The sequence below is a fragment of the Candoia aspera genome, chromosome 4, assembly GCF_035149785.1.
Source record: "Candoia aspera isolate rCanAsp1 chromosome 4, rCanAsp1.hap2, whole genome shotgun sequence".
NCBI lineage: Eukaryota > Metazoa > Chordata > Lepidosauria > Squamata > Boidae > Candoia > Candoia aspera.
The window spans coordinates 75232439-75259700 of NC_086156.1; the positions used below are offsets into that span (position 1 = coordinate 75232439).

Sequence of the window (27262 nt, forward strand, 5' to 3'; positions counted from 1 at the left end):
TGGGCAAAGTCCCCCAAATTACCCTAAGAATATGTGTTGGGGCAAGAGAACAGGTGAGAACAAGTCCATCACAGGATATCAGTACAAATATGAATATAGATCCTGTATAGAATATAGCATTGGGGTTTGGACAATGGGAAGGGTGAGGGCAAGTGCCCTCCCTTTTCTCTGGTAGCACATTCTTTGGATACAGCCAAAGGAGCAAGTTCTTAATGGAAAGCTGCATAATCATTACAGACACAGCCCTGCAGTTCCTTTCCTCACCTTTGCTAAAAGCCTTGCGCACCTCCAGAAGGCTTTGGAAAGTCAGATATGAAAGGTGAGGTCTCCCCCAATGCCCCAACTCCTCAAAGTCCTCTTCCAGTTTGATCCAGTGAGAAGCCTCCATCCAGCGGAACTCATTGTTCTTGTCCATGACCAGTTCATGAAGTTCCACATACGACTGAAGAGAATGGCAAAAACATGTCATGATGATTGCCACTTTTCCCCTCCTTCTGTGTTCTTTAACAGTGATGCAACTGGCAGAAATTCAACAGGCAACGTTTCTATCAGCAGGGATGTACTTTGGGGGGATTTTTGCCTGCTGCGTATCTCCCCCAATGATGAGGACACTAAGGACACAAGGGACAGGGGTAAAAAGAAAACCCTCCTTTTAAGGAAGGAAAGTAAATAGCAACTTTCCCCTGCACCAAGTTGCGGCACTTCAGATGTGTGGGATCTTTGGCTCTGATAGCTGTGAATTCTAGAGTTGTAGTTTCCACATCTACAGGGCAAGAGATGGGGAAGGCTGCTCTGTGAGTCCACTGCCACCCCCAGCCTGCCAAGTACTTTCATGAAAGCTGCACTTTGCTGAGGGGAATGCTCCAAAGTGTAGTGGGTGTGGATCAAGGCAAAACACTAAATTTGAGTTCCTTTTTATTAAAATAAAGCTTGACTCATTGCCAAGTTTTCTTGGTGGCTATATTGCTTTCTTCAGGGATGTTTTTTGACGTCCCAATGTAGCCTATAGCCTTGGGGTTTCCTGGTGTAACCCTGGAATTCACTAGAATTGATTGTTTTGAGTATTTCTGGCCTTGGTCAAGGTTGGTTTGGTGCTATTTAATTAAAATTAAATATAGTCAATAGGAATACTTTTCTCTTGGGTGTTTAATATTTTTCTTCCATTGCATTAAAGCTTTCAATCTGATGACACTTTTTCAATGTCTCTTGGTGCAAAGCTTACAGTTTTGTGGGAGAAGTATAGGATTGATAAATGAGGTTCTGCACTTTTCTTTTGAGAAAATTGTAGTTTTTAACTTGGTTAAAGTTTGCAAAGGCATGCAAGGGAGTTATGATATTGTTTGTTGATCAAATTTATATGCCACTGCAGTCACAGGACTCTTGGCTGCTCACAAAATGCTTTTGTGATGGTAGAAGAAGCACCCTTCCCCCAAATTTAAAATCTTCTGGATGAAACTCCAATTTTGCAAACAGGCAGTTCCCAGCGCTTCCAATCAAAGGGATTATAGTTGTTCTTAATGGATTTTTGGGGGGATGGTAAGAAAAAGAAGATAGACAACATTATGATGAATACATGAAGGTGACAAATGGAAATTGATGACAACATGCACCATAAAAGTATCAGACAGCACCCTACTTTATCTTTTACAGAAATAGTTAGATGGGCAGCTTTTTTATGCTTGCTTTTATATCTTTTGGATGCTTTTTTTTTGTTATATTTTACATTGTTTAAAATACTTTTTAAATGTTCTAATATTTTGCAAATTCTTTTGAACCTTTATGCTGATCTATGACCATAATAAAGATTTGATTTGATTTGATCTGGTCTTTTGAACCTCAAGCAAGGTTATTTCAGGCACTTCGAATCAAATAAGAATTATGCAGGGACTGTATAAAAATCCAAGACCTGTATGTTGCATCTATGTAGAAAAGGAATTGTTTGGCAACCCCAGCACCACTGTGGCTTTCAAGGATACTTCAGGGAAAGGGCACTTCAAAGGTTTCTACTGGTGGATCCCTTATGGCTCAGGTACTACTTACAAATTACCACAACCAAACTCAGATCTCTCCAGGCCCTAGGAACGTACATTATGGGAAGCTTTGTGGGAGATGAGTGGCTTTGCAGGCTCCGTCCTTCCTGGCTCCTCCTCAGGTGAGGAGGAGCTACCTGTCAACAAGAAAATAAGTTTACTTATTTATTACTTTTGCATTTCTACTCTTCCCATCCATGTTCTCCAATGTGCTGCAAATGGCATGCAGAAAATCATTCCCTTCTGTGCCCCTGACAACACTGTGAGGTAAATCAGATGCGACCTTGCCACAAACCACACTCTGTAGATATCTTCTGTTTGGAGCCAACTCTTTTTATCCACTATATTATACAGGCTCATTTATTCATACTTGCTGGAATCTGGACACTCTTTCCTTCTTGTGACTTAGATGAATCTCAAGTAAATGATGGGATTTTAACCCTAACCCTAACCCTAGGGGATGCAGTGGCGCTGCGGGTTAAACTGCGGAGCTGCCGAGCTTGCCAATCGGAAGGTCGGCGGTTCGTATCTGCGTGATGGGGTGAGCTTCCGTTGCTAGTCCCAGCTCCTGCCAACCTAGCAGTTCGAAAACATGCCAATGTGAGTAGATTAATAGGTACCGCTTCGGCGGGCAGGTAACGGCGTTCCGTTTAGTCATGCTGGCCACATGACCATGGAAGTGTCTACGGACAAACGCCGGCTCTTTGGCTTTGAAATGGAGATGAGCACCGCCCCCTGGAGTCGAACACGACTGGACTTCATGTCAAGGGAAACCTTTACCTTTACCTTTACTAACCCTAACCCTAACCCAGCTTAACTCTTTTTGTGGTTGATTGTGTTGTTGAAATGGTTGCCTATTCTAAAACACTATCAGACTCATGAGCAGGAATTCAAAGATATCTGATTTATTAAAGAATAGTGTGCAGGATAACAAAGAAAGCTGAGAATGATGAAAGCGCGCCAAATACAAACTAAAAACCCTCGGTGCAAATGAAATCCCTCCCCCTGTAGAATCTTCTCAAGTTCGCAATCCCAGGTGCTCCTAAGAGTTTCTGATAGTCTGTGGGAAAAGTCCTTGAACAGAGCACATAACCCAAACACATTCCATTGTAATGAATACAGATACAGAGCTTGGTACCAGGTTTCACAGCAGCTCCCTCCCAAACAGAAACGCGCGTCAGTGCCATGGCATATGAAACGTTACGATGTATAAACTACATTGAAACAGTGAACATGACAGTTGTGCTAACCCAACTCCTTGGATTACGTTACGATTCAGTATATTGTTTGACTCCAGAAAATGAGTTAACACGGCAATGAGGGAAAGTCTGTTGTGTGTGAACCTATCCTTACATCTGTCAGAAGGACTGAGGCAGAAAACAGATGCACCACAGCTCACCTCACAAACTAGCACAGGTAGTTTACTGGGGTGAAAATGCTTTGTGTAAACTAGGGAAGAATACCGTTGTCTTCCTGCTCTAGGCTTTCAGGGGGCAATAATGTTTGGGTGGTATAAAATCTGTGCAGGCCTGGCCAATCATTAAGCAAACTGAGGCAGTGAGAATTTTGTTCTCTTCCAGGGATAGTGCCAAAATAAATTTACTGTGAGCTGCATACGTCCATTTTCTTACTCTTGATTTTCATCTGAGAGTAGTGCAAAAACAACAGATTTTAATGGAGAAACTTATTGTGGATTTTGGAGGAGATGTTCTCCAGTCATAGAGATATTCAGTGCAAGATACATTAAAATTTCCAGTATGAGATAGTTTGGCATTAGTACAAACTTTAGTTCCTTATTCAGTTGAATTTTGTAGTATGAATTTTGGAGCAAAAAAGACGCATGGTGAACAATTCCAGTGCTGTAGTTCCTGGCAACTTATGCCAAAATAGGAATAATCAAAGGAGGCAAAGTTGGTGCTCTCGTATGGAGTGGGATACAGTTGGGAAGAGAGTATCAACATTGCAAGATGGTTCTGTCTTGCTAAAAATTCTTGCTAATATGTAAATATGTAAAATACCATTAAATGTGAGTGCTCCAGAACCAGAATGTATATACAAATTATTCAAGACCTTAAAAATTACCAGAATTTTGATGAACCAAAGTATTAAAGCACTCATGACTATCAACAATTTAATACTCGTAATAACATTAGCTTATCTAGAAGCCTAAGGAATTCCCAAGTTGTAATGCATAGTTTTCTCTTTTAACCAGTAAATTACAAGCCCTTTTATTTATTTATGGCTTGGGCAAGTGACTGAATCATCACACAATTTATATCTCCAAATGGCAGGGAAGACTCTATTTTCAGTGCATCTTTTGGATAAAAAGAAGCAACTTGCACTTCCTGCCACTGCCATTCCCTTTCACAGATTAAAAATTAGCACATCCACTCTGAATATTTTGCCACTTATTCAATTGCGGTTTTTTTTTAAATATAGACTAGCCTTCTCCAGCCTTGGGTGGGACCAGGTACCATGAAGCTGGTGGGAATTATGAGGGCTGTAATCCAATCATTTGTGGAGAGCAATAGATAGTAAAAGGCAGAATTGTTGAGGACAAGTAAAGGGGATGCCCACTGTTTTCCCTATCCTCCTTGTGGGACTCCAATTCTTTTGGCCAGCCGCTTTTGGCCTAGAAGGCTGGTTGAGGTATCTTTTTGACTGATCCAGGAAGAACCTTCTTAAGAACCTGCCTTTCCACTCCTATTCATTGCCTCAAACCTGGAACAAGAGGTAACCTATGTTCACACACAGTAAATTGCTGTCAAGCAGGTTGGGGATTATAAAGCAAACCAGTGGAGAGGGAATGCTGTGAGACTGAGATCAGGATCATGCAACTGGCCTTACTTTTGATTTCAAGTGAAAAATGACTGGGATGTCAGGGGAGAGAGCAAAAGGCGAAGTCCCCGCCCCCCTTTTTCCACTGGAGATGGACTCTGATGTGCATTCATAGCTGTCTAATAGTAAAAAATGTTTGAAGGTCTGTCTCTGCAAGTGTCTGATGTTATTTCACCTGAAGTTGGAACTATTCCTCTACCAATTCCCCTATTTTTGATCACAACATCAAGGCAATCAAAAGCACCACTAAAATGCTCCTCTGTGGCAAATAACAAGAGAAGTCTCATGCAAGCAAGCCAACCTACTTGCTACAGGAGAAGCAATAACAACAAGAAGAATCATTACTGCCCTTTACAAAATCTTACCTGACGAAGGTTATATTCACCTTACATGGAAATGTTTGCTTTCCCCACCAACCATCATATCCCACAGCATTATGAATTGATAGTACCATGGTTATATCCTACAATTCTATAGGAAAGAATTAATCCTCTTTGTAATAGGATGTTTGTGAAAACTTTTGCAAGTATCCCTTGGTTATGAATGTGGGGCTTCCAACATTTACATGCAACTGTACCTTGGTATATGCCAAACCCCAAAATCTAGCTCTACTCTATTTTTAGTTTATCTATCATCTATCACCTATCTATCTCTATATCTCTATTTATAATCCATAATAACAATGGCACTCTGGGTGTCATTCAAATTTTAAAAAGTGCTTCCAATAAATAAGAAGATATATATGGTAGAATATATTCCCTTCTGCACTAACTATGGAGAAACCCTAAGGATGAAACAGAATAGCTCCTGGGGTAGAACAGAAATTGGTATTTTCAGGTTAGACATGTACTCCAACCCTTACATGTTTTTAAAAGAAATTAAAAACACTGAGCAATCTTTCCTATGCTCCCATATTCTAGACAAAAATGTTTCAGATAATTCTCACACATGGCCATAATTTTTGCAGATATATTATACTGCATACTTGTTTTCTTAAATGTAAAAGACCACCTCTTGATTCTGAACTGATCACATAGATTACAGCCTGCTGCACCAACCTTAACTTGCTTACCTTGAAAACAACTTCCACAGTCCGACATTCAAGAGGGGGAAAAAAAGCACATGAAGTTTTGGCTCTATAAATCCCCCCTTTGGCAACTACACAAGGCACTCTGGCTCCACCCTTACATTCCTGTCACAAGTGGTTCTTGTGTTCATAGTAAATTCATAACCACTCTACATTTGCTGACAGTAAATACAGGGCATTTGGCTCTCTTCTGGGTGAGGGGGCAAAGCAATTAAGTGGCTAGAAATCACAGCTCAAGTTCAAAACAAGCCTAGATTATTAAAATTTAGTCAAATAAATGCATTTGCATGCCACCTACTCTAAGGATTCCAAGCTGATTACATATTGGACAATCAAAACATAAAAAGTGATTAGGTTGCTAAATTATGAAATACTTGATATTTCTAGTCCATAAAAGACATGGGATTGCAGGAGAAAGTTTGGCAACATGGGCTCAGTTAGAATGAAGGTAAGCTAGGAGTGTCCATCTCTGAATGAAAGCACCATCCAGTAGATCAGGAGACAGAGGGAAGATGTAACTCATCCTGGTATCTGTATGCTTTTTGACCTGGCCTTGTTGAAGAGTAATTTCTAAAATGTAGAACATCAACTTAATCTACTGAATTGTTTCTAATAACACTGAATATAAATAGAATATTAAACATTTAAATATTCATAGATTGATAGGATAATAGAATCAGAAGGGACCTGAGAACCCCCTGTTAACATAAGATCTCCTACAGCATTTCTGACAGATGTCCATCTAGCCCGTTTGAAGGCCTCTAGCAAAGGACACCTCACCATTTCACAACACAGCCTGTTCCACTAGCTGACACCTCATACAGTCAGGACATTCCTTCTGATATCTAGCTTGAACCTCCTTCCTTGTAATTTTAATAATTGGTTCTGGTCCTACCCTCTGAGGCAATAGAGACATGTTGTCAAATCTGCTCAGCATGATCAACCATTCATTGACTGAGTTTACACCTCAATCCATCATGGTTTGTTGAACTGTGTCTTGGTGAATAAACTATAACTGGCTATAATTGGTATGCTAAGCCAAAACCCATGGTTTATAAGCCACATTGGGAGGGTTCACAGAAAGAGCTAAGTCAAAATAAAAATAAAAGTAATCACACACATTATGGCTTAATGTGATGTATAAATTCAGGCAATGTAGTCTTTGTCTAAAGCACTAAAGTAACTTTAATCCTTATTAAAGTTACTTATTGAAGCAATTGAATAAAATGCTACCTGTATGTGTTCTTCCATAATTAATGTGGCAGGAGACTTAGTGCTGAACGTGATACGATTGTAATTGCACAGTAAAAAACAACTATATATTAGTTGATGAAGAGAGCAATGTTCATTAGGTGCTGAATGCAAAGAGGGAGATTTAACAAAATTTGTAGTGACATAAATGGCATCTAGCAATAGGGAAAAATCTTCCACTGGTAGCATTGAAAGCTTTTTTTCCTAAGATTAATTGGGAGGAAGAGTAGAATAAAAATTAAATGAGGAGGAGGAGGAGGAGGAGGAGGAGGAGGAGGGGGAAGATTGGATTTTTAATAGGGTAGAGAAGAAAAGGAAAAATGCAGTTTTCCCACTTCTCACACTGTGGTCATCATGAAATGCCTTACTTTCCCATGCTTAATCTTTACTAAGAAAAGAGATGGTTCCTAAATTACTTTTATAAACTTTTACAAACACGTATACTAGACTACCATGCCTGAGCTGTAAAAATCCAGACAACTGACAGCAAAGAGATATGGAAAACTATCTCTTTGATTCCATCCACTGGTCATGCATATTTTTGCAGCCATGATCTGGTAGCCCTAAGATGCACATACACACATTCGTGTATCAAAAGCTGATGGTTAAGAGAGTGGACAAGGAAAATCCAAAATGGCAGCTGCTTCTGGCTACAGTCATATTTCTTTCCTCCTCTCATTACCAGCAGGAGCAGGATGGATTATGCAAAGAAGTAGCCATAATGCTATTTGTCTTTATTGGCATAATTGATGCAGGCAAGATAATTCAACTGTTCTTTGCACAGAATTCAAATTACCTCAATGCAGAGTTCTATTTCTATATTTTTCTAATGCACAGAATCTTATTAATATCCTCTGCCCCAAATGACTTTTCACAGCTGGGCAGATGGATTGTCCCAGGGGCATAATCAGGCTTCTTTTTTTCAAGAGGCTTCTTGAGAAACTGGGAATGAAATGCACAGGTCTTCTGAAGCATTGTAAAACTCTCTATCTCTGTCCATGTGAAGCTCCCTTCAGATCTTTTAGCCTGTGTTCCTTATCCACACCTTTTCTTTTAATCAGGACGGGGCAATCTTTTCTACCCAAGAAACACATTTAGTGGTGGGTCTGGGTTCATACTTGCAGACAAATGATATAGTTTGAAGAAAAATAATGTTAAACTTTAAGGTTGTTCACATATTTGTGCTACCCTGCCTTTTGGCCACGTAGATTACGTATCTATTATATTTAGCTATCCAAATATTTTCTACTCCCTTAGATGTGTCAAACAGTCTTCGTCTCTTGTGTACCCACAAATGAAACCCCCTCTCCCATCTTTGTAATGACATCTCTCCCTGTCCTTTCAAATTCTGCTTCAGAACTTGGAAATCCTTTAGCTTATACTCCTTGTTCTTGTCCTGGATTGGACTGTAATTCATGTAACTGCATTGGCTCACAGTCATCCCATTAACCATGTTTTCCTTCCATGGACCCCTATTGTCTGAAGTTATGGGGGAGAAATTGGAGTTTTGCTGTATTGATGGATAACTATATTAACTCTGTCAGCCACCATGTATCTTGATGCCACTACTGGCTGCGTGATTCACATAGCCTCCTGTACTGAAGTTAAGATCTAGATTGGCAATTGTGAAGTAGTCACTTGATCACGCCTACCAATAATGAAAGGATCTGCTTTTAACTGGCTATAAACAGAAACAACTTAAACTCAATAGGGTTTGTCTTCATTTCAAACAAAACGTGTATTTATCATCAATAGTGAAATGTTCAAGGAACAGCTGAAATCCAATGTCCTTGTGGGGGACAGATTGCCTGATAAGGGGGCAAAGCTCACTGACTTTTTGTCAGGTGGTTACTGTCAACAGGGAAGGGCCAATTTCCACTGGCCACAACCAATTCAGCCATCACCGGCCTTCATGCTACCAACCTACCTTTCCAATTGGCTAGGAAGCCTTATGTATTTTTCAACTGACAAGTGCATTCTGTATAATCTTCCTTGGCTTAGAAACCCAAAATTGCAAATTATCTTGATTTAGAAAATCAGACTTTCTCTAAACTTTCTTGTTTAGTGTTTTTCCTCTACAAAATTGTTCCCTCCCCAACTACTTCATTCATTATGGCTTTCCCACTTGAGTTTACATTAATGTGTAGCTTAGTCCTTTACCTTTTTATAGCTGCAATTATAGCTTTGAAAGCAAGTTGATGAAGCCTACTGAAATCTCAGAAGGGAACTAGTAATCCTGCAGCTTTCTTTTTTATAATTTGTATAACTTAACACACAAATACTATGATAGGGATTTTATGATCTTTTTAAAAGCAATTCTTTCAGTTATTTGCTAAGCAGAGTTGCATTTCTCACTAATTAACTAGTATATAACCTGTTACACAGATTTGATTTGTGAAGATGCCACCATAGTGATTCTGAGCATTTCTATGCAACTTTTAATGCCTTCAGAGCACTTTACATACAGTATATTATTTTGATATAATGTTACAGTAATCCACTCTGTAAAGTATGTGAAGATATTTTCTTCAGGATACTGCAGGGGGGAGACTTAGACTGAGAATGGCTTGCCTAAAGCCACCTAGTGAGAGAGTTCAGGGTAGAAGGAAGTTTCAAGCTGGGGAATTCCTGGTTTGCAGCTCAGTCTCTGAGCCCACTCCGTTCCACTGAAGATACCATTGCACACATTCACTTGGTCCAGTGTCTTCATGCCTCTGAAAGGATCCTGCTTTCCCCAGGGACACCCTCTCCATCCTCCTGCTTTTACTCAGGTGACATGTCTCCTGGTGACCATGCCAGGAGTAATGACTGAAAGATATACAGACATGCTGGCAAATGCTCATCTGGTGAACTGAAAATGCAGAAATGACAAGGAGAGGCTATGGCAAGGCTTATCTTGCCAAATAAAATGAGGTTGCTGCCATTAGCCTACTGCCAACCATATCTGTCTAGTTCCCAGGCCCCAGATCATACAATCCTGGATCTGCTCTCCAGAGTTCAGCCCTAGGTGAACTGCTGCGGCCATATGACAATTGGCAAGATCAGTGTGATTCTCAATAGTTAAGCCCTCTATGGGATAGAGGCAGGGAAAAAAACCAGTGAAGTCACTGCAGCATGATTACAGCTTACCAACATTGTTGGTGGCTTTCGTATAAATAGCCCAGCCATTATGCAAGGCAAGACAACCACCTCAGGTGGCAGATGCCAGGAGGCAGCAAACGACATGGAAAATAGAGCTTTCTGCACCACAGAGCTTGCCCTGGTCCTATTAAGGCACTGGAAGACACATGCCGTATGAAAGACGGATAAAATGGCCAGACCTGTATCTCCCCTGGGAAAGGAATCAAGGCTATACAGAACACAGATGGTATCTATGGGACCAAGGGAAGGTCCTCAGGCCCATTTTAGAGGCTGAAAAAAGCTGCCAGCATGTTCTGAATCCTGGTCACCACTACAGCCATAAGGATCACAGCATCTTCAGTCTAATGGTTTCCTCCCCAGATATGGTGAACTACAGTTTCATTTATTTATTATTCAAATTTCTATCACTGCCCATCTCCCCCCAGAAAGGGGGACTCTTGGCGGTTTACAATAAAATGTTCTTTTATTATGCTGACTGGGGTCGATGGGAATTATAGTTCAACATACATGGGAGACATTTGCAAAGTGTGCTAGAGACTCCTTTGCAAACAGAGTTCCTCTTTTAGAATTAGTATTACATAGGATGTTTCTGACTGATGTGCTTCAAAGATGGTTAGGGATTTCTTTTCTTGACTATTGGCAGAAGCACCACAACACTTTCCGCATGAAAAACTGGAAGTTCCATAGCCATTATTGTTTCAGCACTTCTTCCTTCTATGCTGGATTACATACAGATAAAAACCCACACACAGAAACACTCATTACTAGAAAGTAAGGTGAGCTGGAATGAAAATAGGACCTTGGAAAATATTTGACAGACAAAACAAAGATGGCAAACTTAACATTATATGCAAAATGTGCCAGGTTTCATTTCTTTAAATGAAAGAACTGAGGTCTGTAGATAAATTCACAATAAAATTGCCACAAATTGCTGACTTCCAGATTTGGTTGCAAATTTTTCAAAATGTCATCATTGAATGAAATGCAGTAGTCACCATTTTTTAAGGGAAACAGAGCTGTTCTTTTATTATACACATTATTCCCCTGCTCTAAGATACAAGGAAATGTTTTTAAAAATGGTTGAAGTGTAAAGAGCACACAAGTATTGACTGAGTTCACTATGGCTGCTGATTCTATCTCATTGCCAACCCCCAAGTACAAGACAAGATACAGTCAAAGGTTTGGTCAATACATGCTTCCCACCCACCCAAATAAACAAATACTGTGATTTTTTTCAGGCAGGAAAGTATTATAGCAAGGATATATTGTTGTCAGAGTTTTTCATTTTGTTTTTATTTGTAGGCATCTTGGATGTGTCCCCATATCTGAAAAAACATAAAGCAAAACATAATCTCCCTCCATGTCAACAAACACGAGGGAAATGTTTTTGCTCACCCCTCCCCTGCTAGGATAGCTCTTTACTTGCAGGGAATTTTTCACATAGGAGAGCATTCAGAAAATGTGGGATAGATGTGTAGACAATTTCTCAAGACCAGACTTGCTAACTGCATAATAATAATTTTTTAAAAAAAGGCTCTAAGAGACTCCAGTCCAGACTTGGACTATGATACAGGGGTCAAACAATTTCTGCTTTCATGATAGTCCACCTCACTGCAAGTTGCCTTTCTGCTGAGAATGAATGGAAAAAGTATGCGTGAGAATAAACATGTAGGTATTCTGTTTTGCCTACATTGGGTGAGGCCAGTGAAGTGGATGCATAGATATATTCTTTTGTATTTACAAATTCTTTTGTATATGTAAGCCACCCATTTATTTTAAGATGATGATGATGATGATGATGATGATGATGATGACGATGTAATAAAGTCCTCTGGTTGCTTTTTGGACCTGTAAAGATGTTGCACCACTTCATATAGAGTTTATAGGCATGTTCATACCCTTAGTTACTGCAAAGAAACAGCCAAGGCAAGCAAAGGGCTCCTTAAAGATCATATGTCATATCATATCATATCATAGGTAAAGGTAAAGGTTTCCCTTGACGTAAAGTCCAGTCGAGTCCGACTCTAGGGGGCGGTGCTCATCTCCGTTTCTAAGCCTTGGAGCCGGCGTTGTCCATAGGACACTTCCGGGTCATGTGGCCAGCATGACTCACGGAACGCCGTTACCTTCCCGCCGAAGCGGTACCAATTAATCTACTCACATTTGCATGTTTTCGAACTGCTTGGTGTGCAGGAGCTGGGATTAACAACGGGAGCTCACCCCGCCGCGCGGTTTCGAACCGCCGACCTTCCGATTGACAGCTCAGCGGTTTAACCCGCAGCGCCACCGCATCCCTTATATCATATCATATCATATCATATCATATCTTTTATTTTATTTTATTTTATTTTATTTTATTTTATTTTATTTTATTTTATTTTATTTTATTTTATTTTATTTTATTATTTTATTATTTTATTTTATTTTATTTTATTTTTCATATTTCTTTACTGCCCATCTTGTATTGCAACAATTCTGGGCAGTATTTATTTATTTATTTATTTATCTATCATATTTATCATACCTTCCTAAACCCATTCATCATGAATCTGAGCAAGTAACATGTTTAGAATCTACCTTTTACAGGCAAAACTGAGTAAGTAGCTAGTTCAACCACAGTCCTATCCTGATGCCACTCTTTTTTACCTCTTTCCCAGTAGTGTGCTATCATCATGGTAGGGCTTTGGAGCACAGGTCCAACCCCCCATTCGAGGGATTGATCAGAAAGGCCCTCAAATGCAAAGCTGGCTTGCCAGTTTAAATAAAGGATTATGCATCACCGTGCACATTATAGGAGGTGGAGGTGGGCGAATTCAGTTCGTTAGATTGAAAGGGGAGGATCCAAATATTGTCATACCAACTGTACCTAATGAAGTTTACATTAGTCATGACTAATTTAAAATTCATTGATTTCATTGGATTTAAGTAGGATTAAGTATGATCCAATCTGTCATCTAAAATTATCTAAGTGGCTTTTAGTTTCCTGGTGCATCGCTAAAGATGATGTATCTCACTTTTCTCACAGTCTGAAGTTATTGTGCAGAGGCTTCTAAGGGAGGTATCTTCCTCTGATTGACAACTGCAGCCCATGAATCTTTGGAAGAGAATGTCCCAGTGGGCTAGTTGACTTTAGGTATATTTTTCCTTCATGTAGTATGACTTTCTTTGAGAAACCCTTTCCACAGGATTGGTTTACAGAAAACAGCAACAATAACAACAATACATCTACCATGGGACTCTTATTTGCTGGAGCAGTGGACATATTCTCAAATGTCTGAGCCAGTGGCTGCCAAGGGTCTCTTGCAGCAGCCTTTTGTAGGGAAAAGTTGGTAAAGGGAAAAAGCTTTCCATCATGGCAGCTTCCATATCCTTGCTCATTTTCATATGGAAGAACCCCAGGTAAGCTGACAAAGCCTGGGATTTCCTCAAGCTGTGTTTGAAAATCTCTGTCCTAACACAATCGACTTCCTTAGAAGTTAGAAATTATGGAGTGTGTGGCTTGGCCTGTATGAACATTCCTTCCAAACAGGAATCAATTTATGTCCAAACTCTGAATAACATCTGTGTTAAACGTACCCAGATGTACAAAGAGAAACCCTAAATCTGACCATAATTCCTACATCTTACAGTGCAATAGTACATGAGAAAATTGCCCTCCAAGATTTTTGCTGTTTCCTTCAGTTGATTTGGATTACTCACTGCTTCCACTTGCAAGTGACACATTAGACAGTTTCAGTGAAGAGTCTCCATATGCCTCCAAATCAAGTTGCTCCTTAGTCCTGGATCCATAGTCCTCCTTTGAGAGGGAAAAAGTTAAACACTCTTATAAAAACACATATTAATATTAACTTATTAAGTGATTCAGACCACACAATTTGATGCTGACTAAACAGTAGTGATATTTTCCCCAAAGTTCAAGGCTTGTTTCCAAGACTCACCCACATGTAGAAGCAACATTTTTCTCTCTCACCTGAGATGCCATTCCCTCTTGGCTTCGTGACCCTCTTTTGTGTCCTTCTTGTTCTCTTCCTGATATTCAGCCTGGAGGTAACATGCCCTGGTTGGCTGGTTCAGTTTGAAATGCAGCAGAAAGACGAAAGTTAGAAGGTTAGAAACATGAACGCATCCCTACCTTCAAGGAGATCTTAGAGCCAATTGCTTGCAATGTTTTTCAAGTCAGACCACACAAAACTGACATATTGGGGTATCTTGTGGAAGTAAACAGAGGCAGAAAACCAGAACCACTTTAGTAACAGTCCCTTGTGACTCCTATGGTGATCATAACACGTTGTTATTGTTTCTATGTCCTGCAATGAATATAACCAACAGTAAACTATTTTAATTCAACTTCTGGTTGCTTCCAGATGGGCCCTTTTCTTGTCAACTGCTACACTTCATTTATTTTTTACAGTAGATCCAGATAACAGCATTATGAGCCCATTGCCTTCCAGTGTTTTCTCTGTTGTTCTCCCAGCTAGGCAATTTTTAATAGTAAAATTTATTTGCAACAGCCTCTCTTGTTACGTTCAAACATGGATAGTTGTATGTCCAAGCTTTAAAGAAAGCATATATTTAACATTTTAGCCACTATAATATCACTTTCTCAAGAGAACAGAATTAGTATTCTGAGATCAAAATCTTTCCCCCTAATTCCAGATATGCAGGTACTACATCTTCTATGTCTGAGCTTTGGCGGTCTTTTTTCTTTCCTAACAACTGCTTCTCTTAAAAGAAAAGTTATAATCCATATGTGTCGATGCTGTTCAGTGACAGATTGCTTTGAAGCAACATATGAAGGGATATTTATGTACCAATTGTAGATTGCACGGTAATTTGCTTCCTGAAATGTATTGAACGGAGCAACTTGTGGCAACTGTAAATATCAGCAGATTTGGTTTGCTCTGCACTTGGTAAACCCTGGCTGACCAAATCCTTCCAAAAGAATTGGAATTCTATTAATACAGTAAAACAGGTGTATACAAACACACACATGTGTACACCAAGTCTCAGATACAGCTTCACAAGTTGTAATTGTGAACGTACCAGAAGGGGAAATAAATAAAATACATGCTGAGCAATCGTGGTAACTCTATTTAATTGATTAATTTTACATTTAGACCAAGTAGCTTCAGCCTGGAAAAAAAATGTGCATTCTTGTATAAACACGAGAGAAAGAGAGAAATTTAGAAGACATTGTGACACCCTTTTATTTTAAATACATTTCTATAACCCCTAGCTGAGAATTTTCACTACCTCCAGTGCACAGAGTTGAAAGAAAGCTATTTGGTTTGTGACATGCAATTCTAATAATGGTTCGCTTTGCTGCTAGAAAGGAAACAGTGGGGCAGTTACCTTGTTTCAATATCCTTTTTGCAGCACTAGGGGGCACTGTGGTAAGAACTGTTGAATCTGGGGTGTGGCGCTTAGCAGGCTCACACTTACACACTTACACACTTAATCAGGAGGCAGACATGTCTTAGCTCTCTTTCCAGTGTAACTCCTTCTAAGTTAATTTATTTTCCCCCTCTTCGTTACACTGCTAAACTATTATTCATGTTTTTGTCTCTTCTATCATAACATACTCCTTGACAAACTTCTTTCACATTACTGTACCATTACACCAATGGTGCCCCTCATTTCATTTCTATAACTACAACTGCAATCATTTTATGAACAGGAAACAATGCTACATTCCTGGTATATCTGGTACCAATGTTAAGTTTAAGGCTGTCTGTCCATCTACTCCAGATCGCTTCTCTTATCATACTGTGGACCATAGAAGCTCATCAAACTATAAGCTCAGTATATTTCTTTCCCCCTCTGAAAGGCAGCATCACCCAATGGGATAGGCTTCCCCAAGCAAGTGTCCTCCAGTTATTTCTCAGAATGCCCAGGCAGCATAGCTTTTGGCATGCAATAACTGTACAAGATTTGAGTGCCAGCGCTCAAAGGATGCTTTACTACATTGGAAAATGTGCAAAGGGAAAATGCAATTTTCCTTCTCCCTTCCCCAGAATCTAAAAACTTTTGCCAACTGAGATCTTTTAATTAAAAGTCCGTTGTGACTTTCTTATGACCTTGATCACCACATTTATCAATATAGGCAATAAACTTTGTAGGGAGACTTTCCATGGCAATTTAAATTCTCATTTTCCTTTGAAAAACAACAACAGAGAGATGAAGCTCTGTAAGCAGAAATGTATTATGTTGCATTCAGCAATTTGTGGTTTTAAATAATTGCTGATTTGACATTATAAACAATTCAGTGAGTCCAGATTAAGTTAATAGAGTTTTGTGGCTTTGCACTACAGATAAACATTATCTTTCTCTGCTGTGCAAGTTAGCCTGGACCTCATTAAGTTGCAAGAAATTGGCAGCAATGTCTCAACTTTTCCTGAGAGGCAGAAGCCCTTTTTACTGTCTACATGCAACCAAAAGGCTGCATCATCATATGTTGGAGACACTTCAGAGAAGCCTTTCCAAACTTAGTATCCTTTGGAAGTGTTAGATCCCAAAAGCCTATCACTGTGGTCATTAGTGTATTATGTTGGGTGAATCCAACCTTTGTATTTCATAAAACAAAATTTATGCCTTAGTGTGATAAGAGAACCCAATCATCTATGGTTTATTCAACAAACTGACATTAAGTAAAAATTATGTCTTAGTATGATGTGTGAACTAGTACTATGAATTAAATAACTCTCCAGACTTTCTCATTTGGGAACCCATGTAGATTGGTAGACAATTCCTTGGGACTTGAGCACAGTCTATTATATGTATGAGCTGGTGGCTGATTCCCAGCCACTTTATAGAGCAAAAATCCATTTACAATCATAGAAACATAGAGCCAGAAGAGGCTATTTATGCCATCAAGATCAACTTAGTGTAGGAATCCAAATTAAAGCATCCCAGATAAATGTCTGTCTAGCTTCTGCTTGAATATAGCCAGTGAAAGGGAAGCCCTTCACCTGTCCAGATAATTTATCCTCCTATTCTATAAACGAACATAACTGGAATATAATTTGCATCTTCATTATCTTTGCACCATTCCTGCAATCTAATTAATCAATTAGTACATAGATGAAATTAAGAACATCTTCTTAGGTAAACCTGTGATATACTTTCTCTGCCTCTGTCATCAATTATATGAAGAAATATGAAGAACTGGAGTCAGAATGTTTATATTATAAGAACTAATTATTAGATATCAATATTTCAACACAATCAGTATTAAATGCAGCAGAAGTACTGAACAATTCCAGTCCTATCATCTGGAAACAATATTGCCAAAAATATAAAAAAGCACAATTCAAATAGGAGGAAATTAACAGAGATGTATTATCTATCCCAATACGCTAGACCTTGGAGTACCCAAATTAATCTAATTAGTAATAGGTTTGGATGAATTAAAGGAATTAATGTCTTCCTTCATTCTGGCTTCTAGAATTCATTGTCACAAGTTGTGGGAATGGCAGGCAGTTTACATGGCCTTGGAAATGGCTGGCAAATTCATAGGACATAGATGCATCAATAGCTTTTACCCATTATAACTTTGAATGGATATGCCCCCCTGCCTCCCCCCACCCCCAGTCAAAGGCAATATATATTACTTCTGAGAGACAGGAGAAAATATGTTAGATAGCTCATCCTGAACAGCTTATCAGCTTCCAAGAAATATCTAAGAAGCTATTGCCCACAGACATATTCCCAGATTTGATGGACCCTTCGTCTTCTCCAGAAGGTTAATCGATCAATATTTTATTTTATTATGGTCACAGACCAGAATTACAAATAAAACACAAATATATACAAATACAGATAAAATGCATTAAAATAAAACAAAACAAAACATGATAATATTAATAGTGGGATCATCAAGATCAAGTCTGCCTAATTTTACAAACAGTATAACAAAATTTGGCTATGTTTAAAGAAACTGAATCATACTGATCAGATAGCAACAGCTGTACATGAACCGTTCATCTTCTCCAGGAAGTTAATTTCTGATATTTTTATTAAAATATTTTACAGAAGAGACAACCTTCATATAAACTCATAGTACTCCTCAGTTATCTCCAAACTTCCATAAAATGTAATTTAATTACAGAGAGTACTCTTTCTATTTATGGTTGGAAACTTTCGTTCCCCTCATTTTATAAGCCAGAAGGTTGAAAACTGCATTTTATAAACCAAACTATAGACATGGGTTTTATGCTACAAGATAGGGATGATTCCTTTAAAAGATCAAAATGTTAAAAAGAAGAAAAGTACAGCAACAAAAAGCAAACTAGTATGAGTTTGCACAAAGTAGATTCACTTTGCCTCACAGCTCAGATATCCCTAGGAAAATTCTGCAGCTATCATGCATACACTAACACAAGTACACATATTTCAAGGCAAATGTCAAATAACTGATGATAAAAAGCTCAGAAGTGGGCTGCCATATATCCTATAGATTTGTTTTGCCCCTCCAGATGTCTTAGTGTTACTATTACTATTACTATTCCAATCATCCCCACCCAGCATGACACAATGGTGGGAGTGGTGGGAGATGTAGTCCAACGTGAATGGGTTGGGAAGGGCCTAAATCTTCCATCACTGGCATTTTTGGAGCTACTAAGTTCCTCAAAAGGCTAACTATACAGGGTTCCTCCATTCCTTCTTGCCTTCCAAATGACAGATTCTATTCCATCCTTAATTATTGCCCTTCATTCATCTATTATGCTTTCTCTATCAGAAACTCAACTGATAATATAAAATTCACTCACCTATATGCTTGCAGGGTATTCTTGATGAGAGGGCAACAAAAGTCTAAGCCACGTAGCTTTTTGCTGCTCTGTGGAACCCCTGTCTTCTTGGTAGTTTCCACCAGTCCACAAGAGACAGTAATGAGATGACAGCATTCTCTAGAGGAGCTTCTAAGTCCTGACTCATGGTTAGTTCTTTAATCTTGTCCTACCACCTGGCATCTGAGATGCTCCTGGATGTTCTAGATTCTACCTCTTTTCCAAGGGCCAGTAAACAACATTATCTTGCATTACCATGTGGTATAACCTCCCTGCTAACCATCTGTGTCCCTTTGAATTTTCATGGCACTCACCTCCCATCTTACTATCACTGGCTGTACCAACATTAGAAATTATTCTAAGTGTTGAGCAAGACCCAGCAAGTCTCCTTCTTTTTCCATAACAAATCATGTTAGTTTCTCAACTTCCTATCTTCAAGATAAGCTTCTTTAGAGGTTTCAAGAGAATTCCCTTTGCTGGTTGTAATGGGATGGGAGAAGAAGGGAGAGTACCTGCCAGATGTTGTAGCTCCCTTTTTGGTGAAAGGTTTACCAGGAAAATATCCCATTGGTATCTTTCAGGGAATAGGGGAAGAAAGACGAGAATGGGTCATGTACCAAATCTCTCTGGACATCATTAACTTCAGATGAACTCTCATGGGTGTATTTTACAGAGCTATTCTTTAAATAACATGAAGCAACATTCTCTTCAAAAGCAGGAACTATTCTATCATAGTCTCTATACACAAAATCTATCATGTCTGCCTCTATCTAAATTACAAGCACAAATCAGATGATTCCTTATTGTAAAATTGGTAGAGATCATTGAGAGGAGGGAAATTCCCATTCCATTTACTTGATAACTAAAGTATCCTTAAAGATAAAAAGAGTAGCATAAGAAGTCTAATATAATCATCTTTTTCAACAGCCAGCAACAATTAAAGCTATTATCTGTCAACTATGAAATATAGACCAGCATCAAGTCTAAGCATAAACTTAGGGATGGAGCACTGTCTATGGGGGAATATGCCATTTTCCATCAGGTTGAGTCACCCCAGAAAAGATCCTCTATTAGTGTGCCCATAATTGAAAAGGACTTCCCTGTTTACACAGTGTGGACTAACATCTGGGATCTTTTGATTTCCATAGGCAGCTATTTAATTATATAGATGTAATAGTTTACAACAATTGCTCTTTCTTGCACAATCAGGATACTATAATTATGGAATTCTATTCCCCTCTTGTAGGGAGCTTCTGCAAATTTGTCACTAAGACCCAGCTAGGTCTGCACAGAGAATTTACTGACAGTATTTCACCAGTGGGATTTTTAATTTATGCAAGCAAGATCCAGGAACATTTGCCAATTTTTGTTTTTGTTGTAATTTATTAACCAACCAACTACAAGTGATTTCAGTAGTTTATATAACATTACTGGAAGATTAATGAAATATAACAATGATACAGTTGCAAGATAAGAGCATAAAAATAGCACCAATCTTATCACCCTACACAGGACATTTCAAAGACAAGGCACTGCCACCATTGGAAAGGCCCTCTTTTATAACATCAAAGTCTGTTATTCCCACTGATGGTACTTTAGGAAGCATCTCCTTTAAAGCACAAGCAGAGCAGATGTCCGTCCAGACACTTATCTGTTCGTTACTTGTAGAGCGAATGTCTTGAGTAAATCTGACATTTCATTCTTCCAAATGTGGCCTAGTAATATACTTAACTGTTTCTGTGGCTTCTGGACACCACCCACAATTTCAGGATGGCATTGCCTAAATTTGTGAACTTACCTTTCTCTAGAAAATGTGCTCTGCGTGTGCTTGCATCAAGAAATGGGGGACTGCTTAGCTTCCCTCCCACATGGACAAGTGATGGTAAATTTCTTTCCATAGTTCTGACTTTCCCCTGGAGTTGAAGAGGATCTGAGATTAAGCATAATAAATGTTCATATCTGCAAAACTACATAGATGGGCTCACTACTCTATGGTATGATACATTTAATATGAGCATGCACTCAGATCATGATAATGTATACTGCATATATACATGTGTATATGTATCCAGCTGCATGCATGTAGTGCATAAATAACATTCATGTTATGAGCATATCAGGAACTCTGCATTAGAATAAGATGTAATTGCTCATATAGAAGAGAGAAAGTTTGGTGTAGTGGTTGAGGCATCAGGGTAGAAACTGGGAGACTGTGAGTTCTAGTTCCACCTTAGGCACAAAGCCAGCTGGGTGACCTTGGGCCAGTCACGGCCCTAGGAAGGAGGCAATGGCAAACCACTCCCAAAAAACCTGCCAAGAAAACTGCAAGGACTTGTCCAGGTAGTCTCCGAGAATTGGACATGATTGAATGGGGGAAAAAAAAAAACTCATATAGAAAAGCTCAATGGGAGTAAATAGAGGAACCTTCTGCTTCCTATAATTTTGTGATTTGTTATAATATCCAATCTATATATCTATGATGAAGAGTGTAGATCCTTCCTTCTGCAGCAGCAGCTATTTAGTGATCCCGCAAGGAATGGATCTTTCAGAATTGTTTTGGCTCTCTAGCCACATAGAATGAATGAGAAGCTTTTCACAGAAGCTAACAACAGAGTGTCAGATATGTAGAGATATGGGAGGGTTTTGAACCGGCTGTGTTGGGTAATTGAGAAAATGCTAGATCATTCTCCCTGAACATGGCACTCTCCGGATGGAAATATAACTTCCAGACTTTCATCTATGCGCAGGGAGAATGTTGGGAATTGCAGTCCCAATCCATTTAGAGCTAACCAGGTTAGGGAAGCCACTTTAAAGAAGGGGTGTACAATCTTTCTCTAGCTGAAGGCTGTAATGGCCCCTTTGAGAGCCTACACTCCAAAAGGGGCAAGGACAAAATGTAAATTTTATGTAATGGAGTGCAAATTATGTTTAGTTATATTAAATTAATAAAATGCAGTTAGACTATGTTACATGAGACACTAAGCTAGACACTAAGCTGTATATTAAGTCAATAAGCATGTACATGCCACGCCTGTTTATGTGTGTATATATGTATATGTGTGTGCGTGTACAAGTGTCTGTGTTTTTTCCAGTGCAGGGTGTTGCTTCCTGTGAAATGTGCAGCACTTTCACTGACATTTGCAGGTTACTGGGTTGCAGCAGACACCAGTATGGAGCACTGGAAACTGAATGTTGTATTCTTCATTTGTCAGAGATAAAAAATCCTATTTCCGGACTCCCAAGTAAGAATCTAAAATAGATTTCAATGACATGTTAAAACACAAACCTCAAAGAGTTATTAAAGTTTACAAAGCAGAATACTCTTGTTAAATGTACTTTACATTTTAGCATGTCATGTGCAGATGGTCTTAATATTAATCCCCATGTAGTTAATAAATCCCGTCTCAAATTTAAAAAAGTATAATTCTTCCTTTCTTCAGATGTTGGAGCCAGGCTCATTCCTGGCCTAAAGCTTTCAGGTGTAACAGTTGGATTCTGCATGTGATGATTTCTTCTGACACTGCTGTTATGTGGCTTGACAGCTTTATGGAGGCAATGATGAAGCCCAGGAATCAGAGTGGGTGGCACTGAGTATCAGATTGACTGAACTACTGTACTCAATATATTGTTTGGCAGCAGACTACTCTAACTTCTATTCAGCTAAAATGCATTTTTCCAGACTTTTAGCAGTCTTTCTGAGAAAGCAAACAAGGGACTTTGTCATTGGAGGGTTTTAAAATATACCAAGGAAATTGAGCCAATGAAATTTGCCTTGTGGTATTTGAAAAAAAACCCTACAGAGTGACGCTTAAGCACCTGGTAGCTTGTTAAATGGATGGGTTTGGGTGGTGCTCCTGGCTGCCTTTTACAGTGGATAGTGCTTTACGATTAGGCCTATCTCAGAGCATGCCCCTCCCTTGGTAACTGCTTTATCTCTCAGTAGACAGTGAGGTCTAGCAGGAGCAAGTGTCCTCCCTGGTTGCTTCTCCCCTGCTTCTCTGCAACATTGTTGGCAACAATAATCCCTGCTTTGGGATACTGCCATGGGTTAATTTGTAAAAAGGAAGGAAGGAAGGAAGGAAGGAAGGAAGGAAGGAAGGAAGGAAGGAAGGAAGGAAGGAAGGAAGGAAGGAAGGAAGGAAGGAAGGAAGGATCATTTCCAAATCTTGAAACTGCAGTTATTGTAGGATTATCATTCCTGTGGCCATGGGGCATGCTAGCTTGGCTAGGAAGTACTGTAGATGCAGAATCTTTGCTATATATGAAAGTTGACTGTTAGTGCTCAGTGGCTGCAAGAAAAAGACTTTGGGGCCCAGGTTGCATTATGGAAAGGAAACACAGATATTAGTACCAGTGAGCCAGTTGTCACAATTATCCCATCGACCCTCATTAATCCAATTCTTGCTCGTTGTGAATGTGAGGGCAGCCAGTTTTAATTTCAGCCCATTTCTGTTGTTGCATCTTCAATGGTAGCTTGATATGGAGATCCTGAACAAGAAACAATGCATATTGCTTCCATGCAGTATTTTAAACAAACTGCTGCTCAGAGCACTGCAACAGATCAGTTGGTTTTTCCAGTAAGTTGGCAATTTAAGTTGCCTTGCTTTATCTAGAATGATACAGCTGACAAAAGCAGAATCCCTCCCTGTGTCTGAGGGGACAGATTATTTCCTCATTCTCTTCTACAAAAAATGATGCTATACCAATGCCAACCTGTAGAGAGCAGGAGATAAGAATGTATGTAGGCATCTACGCAAATTTAGAGCAAATAGCCTAGCCTAGATTTTTACAAAGAAAATAAATAATCAAGGTCAAAGAAAAACATCTCTGTGTTAAAGTTTAGATCTGGGAAAATATTTTGCAGCTCATAAGCCTAATTGCTGGACAATAAATATAAAGCAAATGAATATCTATCATCTATCTATCTATCTATCTATCTATCTATCTATCTATCTATCTATCATCTATCTATCTATCTATCTATCTATCTATCTATCTATCTATCTATCTATATCTGACAAGTGCTCTCAATTCGTTTCTTTTTTTCATCTGGGACACATCACAGTGTAATGGTCCAGGCTCTAATGCAGCCAACTGATACTCAAATGAATGGATGAAAAAAGATTCTCACTTTGGGGTAAGGGTTTAAGAAGGTTCATCTACATCGCTTTTAGGGCTTGTTTGACTTCACTGCTTTTTAATGATTTGGATTAAGATTAAGGTTTTAGGTTTAATATGATTAAGATTGTTGTAATTGTGGAATTATTAATTATAAGAGCAGACAATTTATATGTTTTTTAGTTTAACCTTTATTATAGTGGACAGAAATGCATAGAATAATGGTAGGAAGGAAATAATTAAATAAATGTTGTCCCGGGGTGGGGGAGTTGATTAGGAGGTTTATATATTTCCTTTTCTTTTAATATAAGGGGAGGGAGCAATTGTATCTAGTGATTTTTATAATGTGCTAATGGAAGGATTTATAGAAATAATGTGATTTTGGTTTGATATAGAGTAAGGGATTGATTATGGAGATTGCTGTATATTCTTGCTGTTAAAAGTTGGAAGTCACCTCTTTATGTAATCTTTAATTTTTTCTTCTTCTTGTGTTTTCACATCTTTTTAGTTTTTTTCTTTTTGTAGTTTTTTTTCTTTTTTATAGTTTTTATCTTTGCTTTAAATCTAATAAAATTCTTTTTTAAAAAAGAAAAAACTTCTCACTTAACCAAATACCTCTTTACAAAAGCATCAAATTAGTATACATCATAAATGTAACCGATTCTGTTTGAAATGGGTAAACAACCTTTTCACCCAGAGGTTCTGCTTTTCAGAAGCAAGCAATATGAACGAAAGGTAGCTTTAAAGACTTAGGGTGTGTAATGTGAGAGCACAATGACTCCCATTATCCATCACTGTTAGCTATGCTGTGTTAGGGCTGGCTGGAGTTGGAGTTCAATGAAGTACCAAGAGCCAAATGAGACCCATCCCTAATTTACAAGAATCCTTGTTAATGTTCTTTAATGATCTGAGAGTGCCAGCTTAACAATGAAAACATTCTCAGAGACTGTCTCCTTGGTGAAACAGTCTCTGGATGCATGGGAGCAACAGATGTGCATAAACACTGTAGGAACTGGAATGGATGGTAACAGTGAACTGAGGGCAGAGAACTTTGCACTTCTGACAAAGCTTTCTTGAGAAGAACCCACTCTTACTGCCCTTTGGTTCAAGAGAGAGTTTGTCATGTTTTCAGGGGCACTTTTAGTTTGTACAACATAAGTTAAAGTATTCTTCAAGATGAGCTGAACCCTGGTGGATTCATCCATGTAGTTTCCTTGGCAACAGTATGGAAAATAGTTTGCCATTGCCTTCTTCCAGGATGTTTTTCTCAACTACCCAGTCTAGCCTAAAGTCCCAGGATCCCCAGTATTCTCTCTTCTGAGTATTAACTAGGTCTAATCCTGCTTAGCTTTTTCAGAACCATCAAGGTAAAAGGTGGGCCAAAATGTTTGTGAAATGAGTGTGTATTATCAGTATGATACAGAATCTTCTGTTACGTAGGTATTCCAAAAAAGACAAGCCCAGCACATAAGAAAATTAGGAAAGAGCTATTTCAAGACAGAAAGTTTGAAAAACTCTACCCAATCCATTGCTGATCCCCCCAACTTTGGTGATCTCCACATGCTGGGATGACAGATCCATAATCCAAACTGACATGATTGCTGGGAATTCGGGGTGTTTCAATTCCTAGCACAGCTGGAGGCATCTAATTGGGAAAGGTTGGACTAATTTAGTCATGACACAGAGGCAAAAGTCTAATGTAAATTACTACCAATGGTTTGTATAGTCTATGCAAATAAATAAATAAACCGCAGTGAATATGTTCATGAAGCCAGTTTTTCCCTCTATGTCTAGTAGCTGGCAGTACTTAGCCAACCTTGCCCATCTCACAAGCTAAGCAGGGTTAGTGTTCGTTAGTATTTGGATGGGGGATTGTTTGACAACTCCAGAGTAGAGAGTAGGCTTCAAAGTTAAAAAAAAAAAATCCTGGAAGAAGGCAATGGCAAACCATTTCCGTAACACTGCCAAGAAAACTGAATGGATGTACTCACTAGAAGTAGTCCTTGACCTGAGGATGTCTTTACTTACTTGCTTCCTGGAATTCTGACTCAGCTTCAAATTTCAATGCATGGTGACACACAGAGAAGCATTTTTCTATAGAATCTAGCACCAGGCAATTGTTCAACAGCAGTGCTTCCTTTGGCGTGAAAGTTTGTGAGCAGCCACTGGATGATTTATAAGATTCATACATCACTCCAGAATTATAGCACACTGTTCTACATGCCTATTCTGAAAAAAAGGTTGATTGAGTCCAGAGAAATTTACTTCCAAGTTAATGGGCATAGAATCACTGGCTTAGAAATTGGGATCTTTTTCTTCAAATATTGTCTTGAGTGCTGGATTCTGAAGATGAGCTGTTCAAGATTTCCACCTTCATTTGTCCACTTTGAAAATGTGGCATAGCTGAATTTTATTTATTTAAATGATTTACATGGCCACCCATTTCATAGCAGTGAATTTGGGCAGTTATACAAAGTTAAAACAGCAGTTAATGATGGCCTAATTTCCTAAGTTCCCTTTAAATTGAATAAGATAACTGCATAAATGTGCTTCAGCTTGCTGCCTTTCCTACTGGTTTGTTGTTCTTATTGTTAGAATTAATTGATAAGGAATGTAAAGAAGAAATGTAATTAATTTTGGTGCTGGACCAACACTAGTATTTGTTTGCCAAAAAGTAACAGTAATTAAAAATGTATCAAAACACATCTAGTAGGTAACCTGATACAACTGTCCTTTATTAGATGGCGTTGTCTAGCCAGATTAAAATGATATGGATCTGTCTAGTTCTGTACAAAAGGATGTAAAACAGAAAGCTTCGCAGTTCAAGCCTTTCACTCTTCTGAGACCTCATCTGACATCTTGGTTAACTATCGGAGGTGAAAGGCCTTTTTTTGCCTTCATCACAGGTAATGTGAGCATAAGAAAATTTAGTGGCCGCCTCAAATAATAATAAGACAAAAAATCTAACCCCTGCTTGGAAAAATAAACTGTCAAGAAGCTCTTCAATCTAC

The 27262-nt window shown here is 38.8% G+C and overlaps 1 protein-coding gene across 1 annotated transcript in view; it reads right to left on the reverse strand.

The window, feature by feature from the left end:
* SLC4A1 (solute carrier family 4 member 1 (Diego blood group)) overlaps positions 1-19265 on the reverse strand; it is a 56836-nt gene extending 37571 nt beyond the window's left edge. Inside the window, exons 1-5 of the mRNA XM_063300635.1 lie at positions 19116-19265; positions 14318-14412; positions 14047-14143; positions 2088-2167; positions 265-442 (exon numbers count right to left, since the gene is read on the reverse strand). Coding sequence (XP_063156705.1) covers positions 265-442; positions 2088-2167; positions 14047-14143; positions 14318-14329 — 367 coding nt within the window. The 5' untranslated portion in view covers positions 14330-14412; positions 19116-19265. The remainder of the gene's footprint in view (positions 1-264; positions 443-2087; positions 2168-14046; positions 14144-14317; positions 14413-19115) is intronic.
* Between the last annotated feature and the right edge of the window lie 7997 nt (positions 19266-27262).